At 43.4% G+C, this 14,127-nt stretch overlaps 1 protein-coding gene across 2 annotated transcripts in view; it reads right to left on the reverse strand.

Moving 5' to 3' along the window:
* Window positions 1-11,076: 11,076 nt before the first annotated feature.
* Window positions 11,077-14,127, reverse strand: part of LOC103641543 (metal tolerance protein C4) — a 28,150-nt gene continuing 25,099 nt past the window's right edge. The window contains exons 10-13 of one of the 2 annotated variants that reach the window (XM_008664888.4): window positions 14,062-14,094; window positions 12,915-12,982; window positions 11,606-11,666; window positions 11,077-11,525 (exon numbers count right to left, since the gene is read on the reverse strand). In XM_008664888.4, the coding sequence (XP_008663110.1) occupies window positions 11,624-11,666; window positions 12,915-12,982; window positions 14,062-14,094 (144 nt within the window). In that variant the 3' untranslated portion in view covers window positions 11,077-11,525; window positions 11,606-11,623. Of the gene's footprint in view, window positions 11,526-11,605; window positions 11,667-12,914; window positions 12,983-14,021; window positions 14,095-14,127 lie in introns of both variants that reach the window. The other variant, XM_008664887.4, reaches the window with a different exon arrangement.

Raw genomic sequence — 14,127 nt, forward strand, 5'->3', positions numbered from 1 at the left:
AGACAAGGCGCATCAAGGAAATTGTCTACTACGACAGCGACGAATCTTCCTCCTCCCAAAAGGACGACGACGACCACGATAGACGAAAGACGGTTAACTCAAACTTTTTTTTCGATTATTCGCGCATCCCGCATAGTTCAAATGCTCAATTGCTCCCCATTCCACTTGGCAAGCCCCCTCACTTTGATGGAGAGGACTACGGATTTTGGAGCCACAAAATGCGTACTCACCTGTTTTCTCTCCACCCAAGCATTTGGGAGATTGTGGAAAGTGGAATGAAATTTGATAGCTCGGATAGCCCTGTGTTTATTAATGAACAGATTCATAAAAATGCACAAGCTACTACTGTGTTGCTAGCCTCTTTGTGCAGGGACGAGTATCACAAGGTGAGCGGCTTGGACAATGCCAAGCAGATCTGGGACACCCTCAAGATCTCTCATGAGGGAAACGATGTCACCTTACTCACTAAAATGGAGTTGGTGGAAGGCGAGCTTGGACGGTTCGCGATGATAAGGGGCGAGGAGCCGACACAAACATACAACCGGCTCAAGACCCTTATCAACAAAATAAGGAGCTACGGGAGCACGCGATGGACGGACCACGACGTCGTCCGCCTAATGCTAAGGTCATTTACCGTTCTTGATCCTCACTTGGTGAACAATATTCGTGAAAATCCTAGGTACATCAAGATGTCGCCCGAAGAAATTCTTGGAAAATTTGTAAGCGGGCGAATGATGATCAAGGAGGCGAGGTACGTGGACGACGCGTTGAATGGCCCAATCCATGAGCCTCAACCCATTGCTCTCAAGGCAACAAGGAGCAAGGAGGCGCTACCCAGCAAGGTGGCGCAAATTGAGGCGGCCGGTCTTAATGATGAAGAGATGGCCCTCATCATCAAAAGATTCAAGACGACACTAAAGGGTCGCAAGGGACAGCCAAGCAAGACTAAGATCAAGGGAAAGCGATCATGCTTCAAATGCGGTAAGCTTGGTCATTTTATTGCTAACTGTCCCGACAATGATAGTGACCAGGAACACGGGAGCAAGAGGGAAAAGAAGAAGCATTACAAGAAGGCCAAGGGCGAGGCACATATCGGAAAGGAGTGGGATTCGGATTGCTCCTCCTTCGACTCCGACAATGAAGGACTCGCCGCCACTGCCTTCAACAAGTCATCCCTCTTCCCCAACGAGCGTCACACATGCCTTATGGCAAGGGAGAAGAAGGTATGTAATCAAAACAATGTCACTTATGATTCTTCCAGTGATGATGAGTCTAGTGATGATGAAATAGATTACTCTAGTTTGTTTAAGGGATTGGATAGAACTAAAGTAGATAAAATTAATGAATTGATTGATGCCTTGAATGAAAAAGATAGACTCTTAGAAAAACAAGAGGACCTTTTGTATGAAGAGCACGACAAATTTGTAGAGGCACAAAAGTCTTATGCATTAGAAGTTAAAAGAAATGAAGTGCTTTCTAGTGAACTATCTTCTTGTCATGAAACCATTGCTACTTTAAAGAGTGTTAATGATGACTTAAATGCCAAACTAGAAGTAACTAGTAAATCTAATTCTTGTGTAGAACATGTTGAGATCTGCACTAGGTGTAAAGATTTCGATGTTGATGCTTGTAGTGATCATTCAGTTTCAATTTCTAAATTAACTGAGGAATTGGCTAGTCTTAATGCCCAACTTAAGACTAGCAAGAATGAATTTGATAAACTAAAATTTGCAAGGGATGCCTACACGATCGGTAGACACCCCTCAATTAAGGATGGACTTGGCTTCAAGAGGGAAGCCAAGAACTTAACAAGCCATAAGGCTCCCATTTCCGCTAAGGAGAAAGGGAAGGCCCCTATGGCTACTAGTGATAAAAAGAACCATGCCTTTTTGTATCATGATAGGAGACAAACTAGAAATGCTTATAGGAGTTATAATACGTACGATGATTTTTCTCATGCTATGTTTGCTTCTAGTTCTTCATATGTGCATGATAGAAATGTTGGTAGAAGGGATGTTGTTCATAATATGCCTAGGAGAAATGTTGTTAATATTCCTAGGAAAGTTAATGAGCCTTCTACAATATATCATGCTTTGAATGCTTCCTTTGCAATTTGTCGAAAGGATAGAAAGGTAATTGCTAGGAAGTTAGGGGCAAGATGCAAGGGAGACAAAACTTGCATTTGGGTCCCTAAGAATATTTGTGCTAACCTTGTAGGACCCAACATGAGTTGGGTACCTAAAACCCAAGCCTAAATTTGCCTTGCAGGTTTATGCATCCGGGGGTTCAAGCTGGATTATCGACAGCGGATGCACAAACCATATGACGGGGGAGAAGAAGATGTTCACCTCCTACGTCAAGAATAAGGATTCCCAAGATTCAATTATATTCGGTGATGGGAATCAAGGCAAGGTAAAAGGGTTATGTAAAATTGCAATTTCTAATGAGCACTCTATATCTAATGTGTTTTTAGTAGAGTCTCTTGGATATAATTTGCTATCGGTTAGTCAATTATGCAATATGGGATATAACTGTTTGTTTACAAACATAGATGTGTCTGTCTTTAGAAGATGTGATGGTTCACTGGCTTTCAAGGGTATTCTAGACGGCAAGCTTTACTTAGTTGATTTTGCAAAAGAAGAGGCCGGTCTAGATGCATGCTTAATGGCTAAGACTTGCATGGGCTGGCTGTGGCATCGCCGCTTAGCACATGTGGGGATGAAGAACCTCCACAAGCTTCTAAAGGGAGAACACGTGATAGGTCTAACCAATGTTCATTTCGAAAAAGATAGACCTTGTGCAGCTTGTCAAGCAGGGAAACAGGTGGGAGGCACTCATCACACCAAAAATGTGATGACAACATCAAGACCCCTGGAGCTGCTACATATGGACCTCTTCGGACCCGTCGCCTATCTGAGCATAGGAGGAAGTAAGTATGGTCTAGTTATCGTTGATGACTTTTCCCGCTTCACTTGGGTGTTCTTTTTGCAGGATAAGTCTGAAACCCAAGGGACCCTCAAGCGCTTCCTCAGGAGAGCTCAAAATGAGTTTGAGCTCAAGGTGAAGAAGATAAGGAGCGATAACGGGTCCGAGTTCAAGAACTTTCAAGTGGAAGAGTTCCTTGAGGAGGAAGGGATCAAGCATGAGTTCTCCGCTCCCTACACACCACAACAAAATGGTGTGGTAGAGAGGAAGAACAGGACGCTAATCGACATGGCGAGGACGATGCTTGGAGAATTCAAGACTCCCGAGCGTTTTTGGTCGGAAGCCGTGAACACGGCTTGCCACGCCATCAACAGGGTCTACCTTCATCGCCTCCTCAAGAAGACTTCGTATGAGCTACTAACCGGTAACAAACCCAATGTATCTTACTTTCGTGTATTTGGGAGCAAGTGCTACATTCTAGTGAAGAAGGGTAGAAATTCTAAATTTGCTCCCAAAGCTGTAGAAGGGTTTTTGTTAGGTTATGACTCAAATACAAAGGCGTATAGAGTCTTCAACAAATCATCGGGTTTGGTTGAAGTCTCTAGCGACGTTGTATTTGATGAAACTAATGGCTCTCCAAGAGAGCAAGTTGTTGATTGTGATGATGTAGATGAAGAAGATGTTCCGACAGCCGCTATACGAACCATGGCGATTGGAGAAGTGCGGCCACAGGAACAAGATGAACGAGATCAACCTTCTTCCTCAACTATGGTGCATCCCCCAACCGAAGATGACGAACAGGTACCTCAAGTGGAGGCGCTTGATCAAGGGGGAGCACAAGATGATCAAGTGATGGAGGAAGAAGCGCAACCGGCACCTCCAACCCAAGTTCGAGCGATGATTCAAAGGGATCATCCCGTCGACCAAATTCTGGGTGACATTAGCAAGGGAGTAACTACTCGATCTCGATTAGTTAATTTTTGTGAGCATTACTCTTTTGTTTCTTCTATTGAGCCTTTCAGGGTAGAGGAGGCCTTGCTAGATCCGGATTGGGTATTGGCCATGCAGGAGGAACTCAACAACTTCAAGCGCAATGAAGTTTGGACACTGGTGCCTCGTCCCAAGCAAAATGTTGTGGGAACCAAGTGGGTGTTCCGCAACAAACAGGACGAGCACGGGGTGGTGACAAGGAACAAGGCTCGACTTGTGGCAAAAGGTTATGCCCAAGTCGCAGGTTTGGACTTTGAGGAGACGTTTGCTCCTGTGGCTAGGCTAGAATCAATTCGTATCTTGCTAGCATATGCCGCTCACCATTCTTTCAGGTTGTACCAAATGGATGTGAAGAGCGCTTTCCTCAACGGGCCAATCAAGGAGGAGGTGTACGTGGAGCAACCCCCTGGCTTCGAGGATGAACGGTACCCCAACCACGTGTGTAAGCTCTCTAAGGCACTCTATGGACTTAAGCAAGCCCCAAGAGCATGGTATGAATGCCTTAGAGACTTTCTAATTGTTAACGCTTTCAAGGTTGGGAAAGCCGATCCAACTCTTTTTACTAAGACATGTGATGGTGATTTGTTTGTGTGCCAAATTTATGTCGATGACATAATATTTGGTTCTACTAACCAAAAGTCTTGTGAAGAGTTTAGCAGGGTGATGACACAGAAATTCGAGATGTCGATGATGGGCGAGTTGAACTACTTCCTTGGGTTTCAAGTGAAGCAACTCAAGGACGGCACCTTTATCTCCCAAACAAAGTACACGCAAGACTTGCTGAAGCGGTTTAGGATGAAGGACGCCAAGCCCGCAAAGACTCCGATGGGGACCGACGGACACACCGACCTCAACAAAGGAGGTAAGTCCGTTGATCAAAAAGCATACCGGTCAATGATAGGTTCTTTGCTTTACTTATGTGCTAGTAGACCGGATATTATGCTTAGCGTATGCATGTGTGCTAGATTTCAATCCGTTCCTAAGGAGTGTCACTTAGTAGCGGTGAAGCGAATTCTTAGATATTTGGTTGCTACGCCTTGCTTCGGGCTCTGGTATCCAAAGGGGTCTACCTTTGACTTGGTTGGATACTCAGATTCCGACTATGCTGGATGTAAGGTCGATAGGAAGAGTACATCAGGGACATGCCAATTCTTAGGAAGGTCCCTGGTGTCGTGGAACTCTAAGAAACAAACTTCCGTTGCCCTATCCACCGCTGAGGCCGAGTATGTTGCCGCAGGACAGTGTTGCGCGCAACTACTTTGGATGAGGCAAACCCTCCGGGACTTTGGCTACAATCTGAGCAAAGTCCCACTCCTATGTGATAATGAGAGTGCTATCCACATGGTGGATAATCCTGTTGAGCACAGCCGCACAAAGCACATAGACATCCGGCATCACTTTTTGAGAGACCACCAGCAAAAGGGAGATATCGAAGTGTTTCATGTTAGCACCGAGAACCAGCTAGCCGATATCTTTACCAAGCCTCTAGATGAGAAGACCTTTTGCAGGTTGCGTAGTGAGCTAAATGTCTTAGATTCGCGGAACTTGGATTGAATTGTAGCATACATGTGTTTATGCCTTTGATCATGTTCATTCTGCATTTTGTTGCTTATTGTGGTGCTCAAGTTGTACAAACACTCCCTGGACCTCACAAGTCCGTTGCAAAGTGATGCACATGTTTAGGGGGAGATATGTTACAACTTGACCCTTTGAAGACTAACCATGTGTTTGAGTTTGATGATTTAGTCTCGAAGATGGATTGAAAGGGAAAAAGGTGGACTCGGACCATGAAAGACTTCCACTGCACTCCGATGAGAGGGTAACTTATTCCAAGTTCATCTTTAGACTCTTATTGCCTATTTGCTCTTAATTGAAGATTTTGGTGAGGCAATGGGGTTAAAGGGCCAAGATTGATCCCGTTTTGGTGCTTAATGCCAAAGGGGGAGAAAATAAAGGCCAAAGCAATAGATGGATTAGCTACCACTTGAGAAACTTTGAAAATAGTAGAATAGAGCTTTTGGTTTGTCAAAACTCTTGCATTGTCTCTTTTGTCAAAAGTTGGCCTCTTGTGGGGAGAAGTGTTGATTATGGGAAATAGGGGGAGTTTTTGAAATCTTTGATCAATCTCTTTTGGAATGACTCTCTTTATGCTTCAACATGTGTGTTTGACTTAGAGATAGAGATTTGAGTTTGATTTGCAAAAACAAACCAAGTGGTGGCAAAGGATGATCCATATATGCCAAAATTGAATCAAAATAAACTTGAGTTTTTATTTTTGAAGTGATATTACACTTGTTCTAGTTGCTTTATGTTGTGTTGGCATAAATCACCAAAAAGGGGGAGATTGAAAGGGAAATGTGCCTTTGGGCCATTTCTAAGTATTTTGGTGATTGAGTGCCAACACAAGTGTTTAAATGTGAATCTATGCCCATGGGTGAACAAAGTGCAAATCAAGTGCAAAGGTATGTTTCTAAGTCCTAGTACATTGGTTTTGTGTACTAATATACTTGTCTAAGTATCAGAAACAGAAAGAAGAAGAAAAGAGAAGAGTTGGCTGTGTACAGCCAAGAGGCTGTTTCGGTCTGGGGCACCGGACTGTCCGGTGGTGCACCGGACAGTGTCCGGTGCACCAGGCTGGCTCGAGCGAAGTGGTCGCTCTCGGGAATTCGCCGACGACGTACGGCTAAAATTCACCGGACTGTCCGGTGAGCCAACGGTCGGCCGGGCCAACGGTCGGCCGCGCGATCTGCGTGGGACACGTGGCCGAGCCAACGGTCGGAAGGGGGCACCGGACTGTCCGGTGTGCACCGGACATGTCCGGTGCGCCAACGGCTCCCGCATCTGCAACGGTCGGCTTCGCTATTTAAGGAAGGAAATCGGGCACCGGACAGTGTCCGGTGTGCACCGGACTGTCCGGTGCGCCCGACGACAGAAGGCAAGAATGGCCTTCCAGATTTGTTCTCAACGGCTCCTAGCTGCCTTAGGGCTATAAAAGGGACCCCTAGGCGCATGGAGGAGGAACCAAGCAACCTTAGAGCATTCTTGATCATCCACACTCAGTCTTTGCGCATTCGTTTGTCATTCTCAGTGATTCGAGCTCCGTTCTAGTGAGAACTTTGAGATAGTCTTTTGAGCTCGATTCTTGGCCGTGTGTGTGCGCATTTTGCTGTGGATTTGTGTGTGTTGCTTCCCTTCCTTACTCCGTGATTCTTTGTGAACATCAAAAGTGTAAGGGCGAGAGGCTCCAAGTTGTGGAGATTCCTCGCGAACAGGATAAGAAAAGAAAAGCATAACACTGTGGTATTCAAGTTGATCATTGGATCACTTGAGAGGAGTTGAGTGCAACTCTCGTCCGTTGGGACGCCACAACGTGGAGTAGGCAAGTTTTGTACTTGGCCGAACCACGGGATAAATCACTGTGTCTTCTCTGCGTTGAATTCTTTGTGATTATCGTATTGTGCTAACACTTAACAAGTTTTTGTGGCTATAAGTTTAAGTTTCACAGGATCACCTATTCACCCCCCCTCTAGGTGCTCTCAAGCAGTTGTACGACTACAAAATGGTTGATAATTGTTTTGTGATCGAAGAAGCTCATGAAATACAGGTACTGCTAAAGAACTCAGATAGTTCAGATGTATGTTTCCCGGCAAGTTTGTTATTGATGGTATTATCACTAAACTATCACATTCTTAGAGAGAGTTGGCTAAAGGACCACACTACATTAGCATCGAGAAGGGTGAGCTTGCGGCACAGATTGCGCTAGGCACGTTTCATAATAGGCATTGGACGGGTAGCAGCGATTCTTGTGCTCTGGCGTACCATGGACATGTTGGACACGCGACGACGGTCGCGCCCAACCGTCGCAGCCCGGATCGGCACAAGGGGACCCACTGTCGCCTTAGCCATGGCATGTGATGGTAGGACCGACTATGGCGCCTTAAGCACTAGGAGAGCAGTTGTAGGCTTGATGAAGAGGGCTTGGAGAATGGAGTTGCCAGCCACCGCTATGGTCAGTGGCGGTGCTCTAGGGTTAGCATGAGGCTGGGGCAACGCCTCACCCCCACTGACCTACAACATCAATTGTTGAGACATCTTCGGTAAGTATTCTAAGATCCGCTTGAAGACAAGTGTCGCATCTATAGAGGCAACCCCAAGGTCTACAACCTAGCTAGGCATTAACCTGCCTGTAAGGTCTGGAGTCTGGACTAGGCCTCTGTTGGCGCCGATTCGGGCGCCAATCACTACCATGATAACCAGCGGTGGTGTCCTCTGCAGAGGCGCGGATGGTCCATAGCCAGGGGCTGGACGGTCCGCGACCTGGTGCAGGGCTCGGGTTCCTGCCTGACGAGCCGGACAGTCCAAGCGTGCGCAGGAGCGGCGAGGGTCACCAACGACGCCTGGATCTCGCTCTCGGGAGGGACCCCGTCGGGGAGGAGAGATCCTAGGTGTTGTCTAGGGTCGGCATGCCGACATAGACACCTCTAATCGACGTAGAGTCGAAGAGAAGCGGAGAATTTTAGGATTGAGAGGCTAAACTAGAACTACTCCTAATGCCTAAGGTAAAAACGAGAGATAAATTGATTATTGATTCGATTGTTGATGATTAATCGACCGTATTCCTCTATATTTATAGATGAGGGGGATGGACCCATTACAAACCAATCTCTTGGACCAATCCCGCGAATTTAGCTAACAACCGAAGCAAAAAACTCGGAACCCTAATTGGCTCTACGCGCGCGCGGACCGTCCGGCCCCAAGGTCCTTGATAAGATCCAGATGCACGATGACCCTTTGACCATGACCTCGATGACAATGTCATCTTGGACTGCTGGTGCCTGGGCTCGAAGAAGAAGAAATCTTCGGACGAATGCCTGGAGGTACTCATCTGGGTCCTAGGTACACTGTAACAAAGCTTGTGCAGTGACTGACTTTGACTAGAAGCCTTGGAACCTAATGAGGAGCATATACTTCAACTTTTGCCATGAAGTTATAGTTCTTGGACGAAGCGACGAGTACCAGGTATGAGCCACATTCCTGACTGCCATGATAAAGGACTTTGCCATGGTTGTTGAATTACCACCATACGAAGATATGGTAGCTTCGTAACTCACAAAGAATTGCTTTGGATCAGTTAGGCCATCATACATTGGCAATGTGGGGGCATGTATTGCGGTGGCTAGGGTGTCGCCTGTAACTCTGGTGTTAGTGGGGAAGCTTCGTCATAGAGTAAATCTTGGAAGTTGACTGGTTCATGATGAAGGTTGTCTTGGTTAAAATCCTAATAATTTTGGTCCATGTAGTTGTTCTGGTCCTGCACTTCAATGTTGCACATTTCTTCAGTTGCTTCGTCAATATTTTTTCTGAAGCTCAGAAAGACGAAGCACCTTTTCCCTGCGCTTCTCCAATTGTTGGTGGCTTGCTTCGAGATTGTTAATCTCTTGATCAAGCTCTTGGTCTTGTGGCTCTAGGTTGATTTCCTTCCTCGTTTGGTTTCTTGCCTCCCTGAGAAGAGCTTTGTCCCCTTGATTGGTGTCCAAGGTCATGAGGACGAAGTAAGTTATTGTTGCGTTCTTCGGTGGCATGGTGCGAGTTGTGGTTGTGAGATCAGTGGAGGTGGGCACCAATGTTGGTACTTGATTTCAATTCCCCTAAAGGTATCGAAAATCAAGGCAACACAAGTTAGATGTAAAGACCTTTGTCCTCTTGATTTAACACTTCTTCGAAGTGTTAGAACGTGAGATGAAGGTTTTTAGAAAGAAGAATAATGAAATAACACGAAAGCGATAAAGTAGAACTTCATATTAAACTCATCTCATATGCCTTGGCATTTTATTCCATCTCTCCTGATAAATGGGTCTACAAGCATACCTTTGGCTCCTGGACACAAGATGGCACGAAGGCTCTTCGTAGGCTAAGCAACACGAAGTTATGGCCCTCCAAAAATGGTACTTTATGCAGAGCATTGTTCACCTATTTATAGTGAAGATGAATCGACTTTGTAAAAAATTACAATCGTGCCCCTCAAAGCTTTACACTCAATGTTTACAAATGACATCAGTGTAGTATTGTATTTTCTCATTTCTCCACTGCTATGTAGGTCTTGGCCTTCGTCGTATGAGAGCTTCTCCACTAGCTGGCATTCGAAGCTTTTATCCTTTCCCAAAGGTATCAACTTCGGTCCGCACCTTTGCCTCTTGCGTGTATAGATGAAGCTTCTTTACATGTTCCTTCGGTCGAAGGTCAGCTTCGTCCACTAATTGAAAAGTGCCTGAAACACAATTAATTGTGCCAAAATGAAGGTTAAATGGGAACCTTCGGCATGATAGACCACCAACATGGTATTTGTATGATTGCTAAAGCTTGCTCATGGCAGTAATAACGTTAAGCTAACCAGTTTGAAGCAACTTGTAAACTTGTTGTATAATATTAACCAACAAATTTACTAATTAATTATTTGTTGGTCACTCGTTTTTAATTCCTTTAGGATATCAAAAACAAGGCAACACAATTAAATTAAGCTTCATCTTCATCCTTTAATCCATCGCTCTTGAAGGAGAAATTGATTGAAGGGTGAAGATATGAGGAATCGACAAGGGGTAAATGAAAGACGTTAAGGGTAGTTTATGCATAGTACACAGACGAAGCACACAATTCAACCTTAATAGACATTATTTTCATCTCTTTTTTATTATTTAACGAAGAATTACAAGTATACTTTCAGTTTCTTGAAGTTACAATACAAAGGTAAGAGAAATACAACTTCATAGGAAAAGTGATTCGATTCTCTATGGCCAAAAAGCGTCTATATGCATAGGACTATGCCCCTATCTATAGTTGTGATATACAGCTTCGGCAAGATTACAATTATACCCTTAAGTCTATATATTTCAACTAATGAGTAAGCTAAAGTTAATGTTGTCTTTTCCTTCAGTAGTCTTGCTAAACAAGTCTTGGAGACTTCACATAGCTCCGACTTGCTCATCTGTCATGCATACATGTCATTAGTCCGAAGTTGGTACCTTTGTTTTTGATGTGATGTTTACGCGACAGCTCCAACCGAAGGTCTTCTTCGGCAATCGTCATGTTACACTTAAAACAGACTAAAGAGTAATTGTTAAGTTAATATTTTGATGACCTTCAGACAAAGAAGGCCCAACAGTATTCATGTAAGCATAGTACTTCAAAATGTTTTCTGTGTGTAACAAGACAGCATCTTGTTCATTCTTGATATAGGCATATAGCTATTTTACATGAGATGTCTATCCAACAAGTCGAGCAATCCAGTCATCTCTATATTTACTGATTGTGTGATGTATATGTATATGTAAAGTCGTGTGGATTTTATGCAACTTGTGTAGCCGCTCTCTTATGTTGTTCATGCATGCTCTCTAGTTGTGTGGTTTCTGTTTAGTAGTATACAGATGTTCTATGTGTAAGTTGTTTAAATCAAATGCAATGTACATAGGTAATCTACAAAACTTCTGCTCTAAGAGTAAGTCCTTCTGGATTGTGTGCCTCGATGTCAACATGTTTAATCCCAGGCACAAGCTTTTTGATCTCAGACTCCAGCCGATCCACTTCATATCCCAGAGCTTCAACTACATCCTCACCTGTCGAAGCAGTGTAGTTTCAGATCAAGGTAAGCAAAGCTTATATCCACCATCTATAGAGCAACATGTATTTCACATACCGTAGTTAGCCATGACCCTTAGTAATTCCGTATCATCCTTGGACATTGCAGCTTCCCTGAACTGTAGAATGAAATGAAAATGGTAAGTCAGGGAGTAAAATGTGTTAATTCCCCCACAGTATGTTGTGAGATATTGGCAGTCTTTTCTTGAGAACGAGTTGCCCGATGTGTTGGAACAACCCCTCTTAAGGGCTTGTTCGGTTCTACCCCAATCCATATGGATTGAGTGGGTTTCAATCCCTAGTAAGTTAAAATCTCTCACAATCCGTATCAATTCCCTTCAATCCATATTAATTGAAAATAACCGAACAAGCTTTTAAGGCCATGTTCGTTTGATCCCAAAATCATAGGGATTGAGGGGGATTGGAAAGGGTTGGAGATGATTTTGACTTGTAGAGGATTTGATCCCCCTCAATCCCTATAGATCAGCACAAAACGAACAGGGCCTAAGGGGGTGTTTGGTTTGTATGAACTAATTTTTAGTTTATCCATTTTATTTCATTTGTCTCTAAATTACCAAATACGAAAATTAAAATAGAATTTTAGTTTCTGTATCTGGTAATTTAGGGACTAAAATGGAGTAAAAATATAGAAACTAAAAATTAGTCACTAGAAACCAAATACCCACGAAGACTAGTTTGGAAGCAAGCGAGGCCAAACCTATGAAAAAAGTCTCCCATGAATAATTAAATGACTTATTCAAATGATACCCATGTGATTGCTCGCCCTAGTGGGCTTTCGGGAGCAAAGGGATTGGAGAGATCCTTTAAACCCCTTGCTCCCAAACCAGCCAGAAAAAGACAGGAATCCCAAAGAGGTTTTGGAGATTATTGTCACTTTAAATAGGGTCTAGTAGGACCCGTTAGGCTCCCCTTTGTAGGGGTGCTGGAGTGGATGCTTGAGGGTTTGGTCGTCTGTTTTTTCTTTTTTGCCCTCTGGGTGTTGTATTTCGGTCAACTTTGGACATTTCCTCTCTTAATATAATGATGCGCATCTTTCCTGCGCGTTCGAGAAAAAAAGTTCCAAACTAGCCTTTAATGTTCTTTGTGAAAGTATAGTGGAAGAAGGGTACAAGACCACAAGGTCAAACTGCCAGACAGCTGTAACAAAGATGAAACTAGGACATAATCTGCTTCTTTGACATCATCCTTTTCCAGATTAAACTAGTCAAACATCGATAAAATGGCAGCTAGAATTTTAGCCGCACAATTTGAACAGACTAATAATAGGGCAATAGATGACCTAGTTTAAAGGTCAAAAATGCACATCAATTAATGACTGTAGATAAAGTATTTTCAAGGCAAGGCACCTGTTTTGCCCAAGTCCCACGTCCAGTCCTTTCCAAATAATTTTGTACCAGAACAACTCCATTGAAATCTGTAAGACAATCCAGATGACAATAAATAACAGAACTTTTTGAAGTAAAAAAAAACATCTATTGCACTGGGAAATGAACTGTAACAAGGATATAAGGCCATGCAAGAGAAGACAAAATAATTGGCAATAAGCTACCACCTAGTCCCTACCCAAATAAACTATGCTAATGCCTGCCTCCAACAAACATGCAGAAAAGCTGACCCACAAAAAAAATGATATGTTGTGAGATAAAACATAGATAATCTCCTAGTGCTTGCTCCCATGCCACATGTAGATAATCTTCAACCTCAAGTGAAATGTTTCCAAGTCAGACGACTTGCTGGTTGTTCTGGCTGACTGACTTGGGCGATTAATCACAATTAGTCGGACGACTTGGGCGATTAATCGTGATTGGTCCAAACCGATTTGGACAATTAATCGCGATTAACCAGATGACTTGAAAACAATTGTACAAGTTCATCAACTGAATTAGAGCAAAAATGAAAGATGTCTGCAGCATGTCTTCAAATTCAGCACCATCTATATTTAAACCATTAATGCAAGGTGTGACAACTCTTTACATATAGACCAAACCAACTTGATTAAGTTACAAATCAAAATTCACTTCACGAGAAAAGGACAAGATTAACCATCTGAAGTGTTCAATAACAAGGAATATGCAAAAGTTATTTAAATTGTCTGTCTTGGTTAACAGGGCTTCAGATGACAATATCGCTGGTGGCTAACTGGTACCAACTTCAATACTTTTAAGGATATTATGTCATAGGTTACTGCATACTGGATAATTTCACCCATAACCATGAAAGCCACTCATTCTTTTCCTACTATTCCAATAGCATTACATTCTGGCAAGTAGTAAAAAAGTCTAGCTCAGATTAAGTCATAAAAGGAGCCATTCCTGGATTAGAAATAATGTGCACAAATTTACAATGGCGCATTTGCCCTCAACTGGCCATGCTATCACAGATACGAACTGAAAGTGATGAAAATGATGTAACTGTTTTAGATATACGGTGAAATGCCAGAATATAAAGACTACCAATTTCAGCCTTGAATCTAAAAAATCCTGGCCCAATCACCTCGCTTTTGCAATCATAAAGAGCATCTACGACCTGCAAGAAGATATAATTAGCTTCATAAAAAAA

This window comes from Zea mays, chromosome 10 (genome assembly GCF_902167145.1).
Source record: "Zea mays cultivar B73 chromosome 10, Zm-B73-REFERENCE-NAM-5.0, whole genome shotgun sequence".
In the NCBI taxonomy this organism is placed as follows: domain Eukaryota; kingdom Viridiplantae; phylum Streptophyta; class Magnoliopsida; order Poales; family Poaceae; genus Zea; species Zea mays.